Raw genomic sequence first — 8,098 nt, 5'->3', positions numbered from 1 at the left:
GATTCTATAAAGGCACCAGCAGAAACTGCCAGTTGGAAATCAGCTTTATATTTCAGTGCTGAGCTGATCAAAGCATTTCACTCCCTGCCTTTACAGACAGCACACGTGGAAGCAGAAGTGAGGGATTACCTTTGGTTTGTAGGCGTTGAGCATTGACATCTCCACATTTTGTCCTCTTACATGTTTAGGCTGTCTCTGAACGGGAGGGGAGGATGACTTCTGATTGTTGCGACAGATGCAGATGAAGAAGAAGAGCAAAGCTATGGCCAGGGGAATAGTAACACTTGGCACCAGGATATACAGGATTTCCATTTTATTCTTTTCCTTGGAATCCTTATAATCTGGTTCAGGAAACAAAGAAACAAATAAACAATGAATGAAGTATCCCACAGAGTCAAATACACCCCTGGGTCAACTACAAGTGTTAAGAATAAAAAACCATCCAGGTAACACTAGTGCAATCCACCTCGAATGCTGTTTTATTTCCTGATCATTAACAGAGCAATTAATTTTGTTGATATAATTTCTGTAAGGACACAGAATGGGCAGGAACAATTTCCCTGCAGCACATCAGTTCAAACCTACTCATGGTCACAAAATAGCTGAATACTGTGAGGTGCCTATTGCTTGGGGTGAAATAAAGTAAGGGTCTAACACAGGTCCACAGAAAAGTTAATTGCTAAAATGGCTTATAGAAGAAAGGCTCTGGAGGGATTATGGACTCCTTATTTTAATATGTATATTAGGTTTTGGTGCCATAGTTTCCTTAATACAACAAAAATGTGGGGAGCCATTAAAAAGAGTAGTTTTATCCCTCTATTTATTTCTAACCTCCTGTTCTCAGCATCTCCTAGCACTTGCCAAAGTATTTGCGTGGCCACCCAGGGCATCAGACTCAACAATGTGCACCTGAAAACTTATTTTCTAGTTATTTTTAGGTGCAGGAGTAGGATGATCAGGGACTGTAGAGTAGAAGAAATTGAGAATACCTGGGAAACAGGAGAAAGTGCACAGAAATGGCAAGAAATAGAGAGAGTAGTCCTGGTTTTTTATCCCAGAAGTCAAAGTGGGTTCAAAAAGTCTGAACACAGACAAAAGCTGTAGCATAATCTTAAAAAAATTTAAAAATCTTACACCCTGAGGACCTGATCTTACCAGGATTAGCAGGCTAACGGATTAACTGTACACTAAGTGTGCTATATGAGCAGGGTGGCGAGTGCTGGCACAAAGGACACAACAATGATAGCTGAAAACTCGAGCATGGATAAAAAAGGAGGATCTGGAAGAGGTTGGGAAGCCGGTTTCTTTACCATAGTGTGAATGCTAGCTGCAATATTCACTCCCTCCACACAGAGCTCTCCTCACTGCTAGGGAGTGATTAATTTTAGAAATATGAAACTGTTTTCTACCAGTGTCCAGCAAGGCACAGCCGGGACGTCAGACACTCACCTCCCTCCAGCTGGCTCTGGTTTCATCCCTTCCGTGGCTGAGAGGAATCATAGAATCATAGACTGGTTTGGGTTGGAAGGGACCTTAAAGCTCATCCAGTTCCAACCCCCCTGCCATCAGCAGGGACACCTTCCACTAGACCAGGTTGCTCAAAGCCTCATCCAACCTGGCCTTAAAAAAAGGGGCAGTGGGAGAGGAGAGAGCCTTTGGGAAGGAGCTCACGTCCCCGCGTTCACGCAGCACTCGCTGGCGTTGACAAGGACGTACCTTCCAGCTCTGAGCACGGGGACGCTGAAGCCTGCTTTGCTCTGGTATTTCCCAGGAGCATTGATAAAGTTTAGGGTATAATTATGCACGGATTAACACACTAACTGTAGGGCACCCCGGGATCTTTGAGGATCACCCTGAGCTGCAGCCTGGTTGTTTCCGAGGGAGATGGTGAATGTCTCTGGCAGCACTGGGATTAGCGGATTCTGGCAGAACAGGGAATGCTTTATTGTTCCTACAGGGTCATTTCAGTTTGTTTGTCTGTGTTTTCCAGGCTGGATCTGTAGAAGTGCTTAGCAGCCCACACAGATATCTTTTATGCACTTAATTAAACATGAACTTGATCTGAAGCTTGGGTTTGACTCAAATTGTGACAGAGGCAAAGTTCAAATGGTTCTGGATGTCACTTTGCATAACCCCTCTCCTCTTACAGGCTCGCGCTGTCCTTCTGCTCCCCCCACGCTCCTTTTTGACTATTCTTTTTAGATTAACTTGTACCATCTGGTTTTTAATTGAGAGGAGAGGTAGTCCAAATATTTCTGTGGCCTTAGGGAAACAAGAGAGGACTGAAGCACTGGTCCTGTTACAGTTTCCCTGTGCCCAGCAGGACAGTGTGTGCTCTCGCCCTGTCCTCAGTGAACGTCCAGCTCTCCTGCACGGACCCACTGCGAGTTTCCTTCATAAGCTGCTGCCCTAAATCTAGCAGAGACACACAATCAGTGCCTTTCCCTTCTCCTTCAAAACCGATTTATGTTTGTCTTTGCTAAACCTCACACTCCAATTGCTCCATGTTTCACATCTTTCTATATTCAGGTTGACAAACTTTTATGCAATGAATCTATTGCGGCTTGCGAAGCAACCGAAAGATACAGTTGAAGAAAGAAAAAGAAAGCATCAGCACAAGGCAGACGGAGATCTGGGCACCAGTTCATCACCTGAGCTATTCCAGTCAAAGGGAATTATTATTCTTATTAAGTAGCAGCCCCTGCTGTAAAGCCTCATTAGGTTAATAGGTTTCTTGGGAGCCATCCTAATTAAATCCATTTTCTACCTAGGCATGTCCTGAGGAGGCAGAATGCATAATACTTATTAAAATGTGCCTGAAATGGCTCTTTCAGCCAGTGCAAAACCAGCAGAATGCAAGTCCCACGTGGTATTTTGGTTTTAATATGCAGATTAGCATTTAACAATTAAATTACTACTCACCTGATATAGCTCTATTTGTATTTAGAATAATAATGCCATAAAACCCCGTTGTACAGCGAGTACCATTTAAGGCAGCGGTGAGAGATAATTAAAATCCCTGTCAGGAATTCTTCAAGCCAGCCAGCCTATCTCATTTGTTATCTAGGGAAACGTTCAAACCAGAGACTTTTGCAACACATCCAAAAGCGTCCTGCTTTCAGCTATTGCAGATCAAAAGACTCAGCCAGCCCTGGGATCTCAGAGCCCAGCTAGAAGGGGCCTGGAAAACAGCCCCCCCGCTCCCATCAACTCTTAATTACCCCAGAAGTCGTGGAAAACACAAAAAGCAGGTGGCTGAAAGGTCATACAGCGACAGCAGAGCATGGAAAGCTCAACAGCATCGCTGCTGGTGGGCATCTGGAGATCCCTGAGCTTGTCCAAACCGAGCTGCCCGCTGCTGGTGGGCATCTAGAGACCCCTGAGCTTGTCCAAACCGAGCTGCCCGCTGCTGGTGGGCATCTAGAGACCCCTGAGCTTGTCCAAACCGAGCTGCCCGCTGCTGGTGGGCATCTAGAGACCCCTGAGCTTGTCCAAACCGAGCTGCCCGCTGCTGGTGGGCATCTAGAGACCCCTGAGCTTGTCCAAACCGAGCTGCCCGCTGCTGGTGGGCATCTAGAGACCCCTGAGCTTGTCCAAACCGAGCTGCCCGCTGCTGGTGGGCATCTAGAGACCCCTGAGCTTGTCCAAACCGAGCTGCCCGCTGCTGGTGGGCATCTAGAGACCCCTGAGCTTGTCCAAACCGAGCTGCCCGCTGCTGGTGGGCATCTAGAGACCCCTGAGCTTGTCCAAACCGAGCTGCCCGCTGCTGGTGGGCATCTAGAGACCCCTGAGCTTGTCCAAACCGAAACTCCCCGGGACTGAGCTACGGCTCCTCACCCCAACCAACCCAGCTGAGCAGCCCCCGGGGTGGAGAGCCAAGAGCCGACACTACGCTGAGGGGAGTCCTGCTGCCTGCTACTTAGATCCAGATTTTTGTACTGAAGGGCTGAAAAAGATCTTTGGGACAGTTTATATAAATTGAACTACTCTTGTGTAGTCAGTCTACCACTGAGCCTAATTAACAGGAAAAATAACTGAAGTTAAATGCACTGAAATAACAGCAAAAGAGATACAGGACTCTAAAAAGCACGTATGAATGTTAGAGAGGGTTTGAGATGCGCACGACACAGCCCAGACTGTCTGCCATTCCCCTCATCTACTCTTTCAGTAAGAACATAATTTAGATCCCATTTTGGCATCGATTCCCATCTTTCCATTAATTGAAAAAGACTTTGGAGCAGGCTCAGAACATGTCTCACTGCAGGAATGTTCATAACCATAACCAGAAATAATTTAATTTGGTTCTGGCTATTGAACAGGAACATCAAAAGGGATCTCCTTTCCAAGGGGAAAGGTAATGTTACTGTGACAACTTGTAGGCAACATAAAATTTTGTGTGAAACTTTGTACCGTGAATTTCCAGAACATTTCTGGGTGCATTTCTGGCATGTCCATGCAAATAGCTGTATTTTTTTTCTTGGCATGCTATCAATATTGTTATTTTTAAATGCAGATAAACAAAAAGGGACCATTCGTTCAGGTCTTCCATCCACCTCCTCAGGGTCTCAGAAAAGCAGAACAAAAATGAGATCTGAATCTCTATTTTTGTTCATTTTGCACAACCAAAATGCAGCCAGGGCAGCTCTGTAAACACAAAGTTAAAATAGAGCTCAGAGGATCTGGCAGGATCATCTCTATTTTTTTAAACAAGGCCTGAGCTCTGTTAAGCAAGGTTTGCATTTATTAAAATGAAAATTAATAAACCAAGCGAAATGGAGAATGTTTTATCACCACTTTGTGGATCAGCATCAACAGTGCAACTTCTGTGATCTGATCCTTCTGTGACTGTAACGAGGTGGATGTTGGTCTCTTCTCCCAAGTAACAAGTGACAGAAGAAGAGGAAATGGCCTCAAGTTGTGCCAGGGGAGGTTTAGATTGGATCTGAGGAAAAATTTCTTCACCAAAAGGGTTGTCAAGCACTGGAACAGGCTGCCCAGGGAGGTGGTGGAGTCACCTTCCCTGGTGGTATTTAAATAAAGTGTAGATGTGGTGCTTAAGGACATGGTTTAGTGGGCATGGTGGTGTTGGGTTGATGGTTGGACTTGATGATCTTAGAGGTCTTTTCCAACCTTAATGATTCTATGATTTAATTTCTAAGGAGTTGTATTGATTGTAACAACAACTTGGAAAGCCTGGGACGCTCAGGCTGGTAACATGCTGCTGCTTCACCACCTTCTGAGGAGTGCTCAGGTACTCCCTAGTGAAGTATTTTCACAGCACCATTTTGCCAGTGGCATGGGCAGTAAGCGCTTGAAGGTCTCCTCGGGGCAGGGATGCTGTGGCTTTAGCTACAAATGCTGTAGTTGGCTTTTCCTACAGCTCTCTTTCCAGGGACACAAAGAAGACACTGTACCCAGCTCCCCCGAGTTCCTGTTTCGCAGGACAGCCGGATGGACCTGACAAAACGGTTCCCCTTTTTGTTCCAAAACGAAACATAAAAAAGATCAGTAATTACCACACGCCGGGACGTCGCAAAGCTCAGACTTAAAGTTCTCATCTAAGGTGAAGCACCACGGGGCGTCCTTCTGGTTGCCAGGGTTGCGGCAGTAGGAGTGGCCCCCGTTGAGCTCGGGGTACCTGATGGCAGTGAAGGTGTGAGTGTGGGGGTACTGCGAGTTCCACGGCTGGCACTGCCGCCCCGACCTGGTCACGCTCACCGTCCCCCGGTAATCTACTCCTGTGCTGTTGTAGCATTTGTGATCTGAAAAAAAAATATAAAATAATTAAAAAATAATAATCCAAAGCCAGAGTTGGTGGCAGTGAGGCAGATGGTCACAGCACCTGGGGGTGGTGAGCTGCTGGCAACCCCCAGCCCCAGCACACTGCTGCTGGCCCAGGGCCGGGAAACCCAGTTTGGAAGCACGGGCTCCCAATTTGCTGCGGCTGTAACACGGGGCCTGCTTTGCATTCACATTCCTGGGAGGATTTAAAGCTTATGCTTCTGTAATGAAAACAGCTTATGCCAAGCGTTTTTAATATAAGATACACAAAAGAAGTAAAAACTACAGTGGGAACCTGAATTGCAGCCATTATTTTCATATGAAGGTGGAGAATTTGTGGGAGCCACGTTTTATATTTGACTATTCAGATGTATGAGGGTTGTGAACCAGCCTGATCAAAGAGCCAGCTCAGCCAATGTCTAAAATTAGGTTGTATTTGTTAGGGACAGCCATGTACCCGGTCCCTATAAATGTTCCTCCTGACAAGCACCCCTAGACTGTACCCATGGTCTTGCTGGAGCAGTGGGAGGACAGGGAGGCTGGAGCTACCCATGTTCCTCAGTATTCAAATGCTTACGCTGTCATTGTTTCCTCCTTCATATTAATTAGAAAAGACTTGAAACCAATAAAGAGCATTTTTTGTGAGCCCACAGGCAGCTACAGAAAAAACTGAAAAGGTGTTTCTGAATTTCTACCCACTCCAGAGGAGCAGAGCGGGGTAATTTGAGAGCACAGCATCTGTGAGCTTCCAGAGCCCAGCACCAGCACCAACTCTGATGCACAAGCCCTCACAACCAACCTTTTCACAGCCATCTTTTTTGCAGAGACACAGAAAGTTTTCACTTACTTTTATTTATGGGATCTGCCATCGGAATCCCAATCCGGATACAATTGACAGCTTCGGGGCTATCTGGCTGGGGAAGATCTTCGCAGTTGGGCAGCTTTAATCTCATCAGAATCATGGGATTAGATCTTGCAAAAATATACTCTGTCTGACACAGGACATTTTCCAGAATTTCACATTCATCACGGCACAGGTCTCGTGGTTTGGGAGCTGCCGAAGTCTCGTCGCAGTAGGGGAAGGCGTAATGGCACAGGGAAGGAATAGCAAACTGGGAACATTTATCCGACAAATGGCTGGAAGTGCCAATCATGGTGAAGGCAGCTGGAAAATATACAAAGGGATTTTACTTAACCCAGTGGGAATTTTATTCCTATGCTCTCGCCTTCCCAGTAGAACCTTCACTTCCCATTGCGACTATTATTGTCAGATGTTCAGGTGATAAACGGGCCTTCCAGAAATACAGAGCACTAATTATATTAAAAGTTATTAACGATGCTGATTTTGCTGACAGAGAAAATACATCTGGTTTTCAACACAGAATTAATGTTAAGCACGTTACCAAAACCCCAAACCTAACTAGACTTCTGTTTTCTTTCCCCCCCCCACCAAATAATTTATAATGGTTTGCCAAGTCATATAATATTTGGATGCCTTTTACCCAACAGGTAAAAACCAAAGTCCCTGCAGGTCACAGGATGATGGTACCAGCACCTTCATGGAAGATCACAGCTTTCAGAATATTCTCAGAGTATATGTCATATTTTCAGAATATATGACTTTTCAAACAAAATGGCATAAGATTATGAACTGCTGGCTGTATAGAAATCCTTGGCCTTTCCTGTGAGCAACGCAAAAGTCTTTTTCACAACGACATGAAGGAAGAACACTCCAGGAGGAAAAGGAATTTACAATATTCTGTCAGCAAGAGAAATCCTGAATATAGACAAGACAATTACTGGTTAGGATCTGGCTGAGGTTAATGTATATAAAAAACCAGAGAAGCATCATGATACTTATGAGGCCTCAGCTTGAACTCAGCACCCCCATCAGCACATCTCCCACAAAACCAAGGAAAAAAGCTTCTTTACTAAATCTAAAGGGAAAATATGACCTGCTAAATTATTTACATATATATTATCTCACACTGGTAGAGGTGCAGCTTCTCCCAGCACCTCTGGCTCTCCTAAACCATCTCAACTGTGTAATAATCAACTAAGTCTCGTCTCCCTTCACTTTTCAAATCTGCTGAGGAAACAGATTTGTTTCCTCAGGTAGCCTGGCTTTGATCCACTCCCCAAAGCTGTAGATACACAGACCCTTCTCTTTGGAAAAGCATTTTTTAGTTTCTTTTGGGGGTGTTGGATCAGCAGAGACATGGAGGCTGCTCAGATTGTCACTCTTCACAGAATCACAGCATGGTGGGGTTGGAAGGCACTTCAGGAGATCATCCAGTCCAACCCCCCTGCCAAAGCA

At 45.4% G+C, this 8,098-nt stretch overlaps 1 protein-coding gene across 1 annotated transcript in view; it reads right to left on the bottom strand.

Moving 5' to 3' along the window:
- Positions 1 to 129: 129 nt before the first annotated feature.
- LOC104532617 (inactive tyrosine-protein kinase transmembrane receptor ROR1-like) overlaps positions 130 to 8,098 on the bottom strand; it is a gene marked incomplete at its 3' end in the record, with an annotated part of 8,587 nt that continues 618 nt past the window's right edge. Inside the window, exons 2-4 of the mRNA XM_010177867.2 lie at positions 6,629 to 6,946; positions 5,517 to 5,762; positions 130 to 341 (exon numbers count right to left, since the gene is read on the bottom strand). Coding sequence (XP_010176169.2) covers positions 130 to 341; positions 5,517 to 5,762; positions 6,629 to 6,946 — 776 coding nt within the window. The remainder of the gene's footprint in view (positions 342 to 5,516; positions 5,763 to 6,628; positions 6,947 to 8,098) is intronic.

The sequence above is a fragment of the Antrostomus carolinensis genome, unplaced genomic scaffold, assembly GCF_000700745.2.
Source record: "Antrostomus carolinensis isolate BGI_N321 unplaced genomic scaffold, ASM70074v2 scaffold20001, whole genome shotgun sequence".
NCBI classification, from domain to species: Eukaryota; Metazoa; Chordata; class Aves; order Caprimulgiformes; family Caprimulgidae; genus Antrostomus; species Antrostomus carolinensis.
Note: the sequence above shows the minus strand (reverse complement) of the source record. Positions and strands in the feature narration are given on the sequence as shown.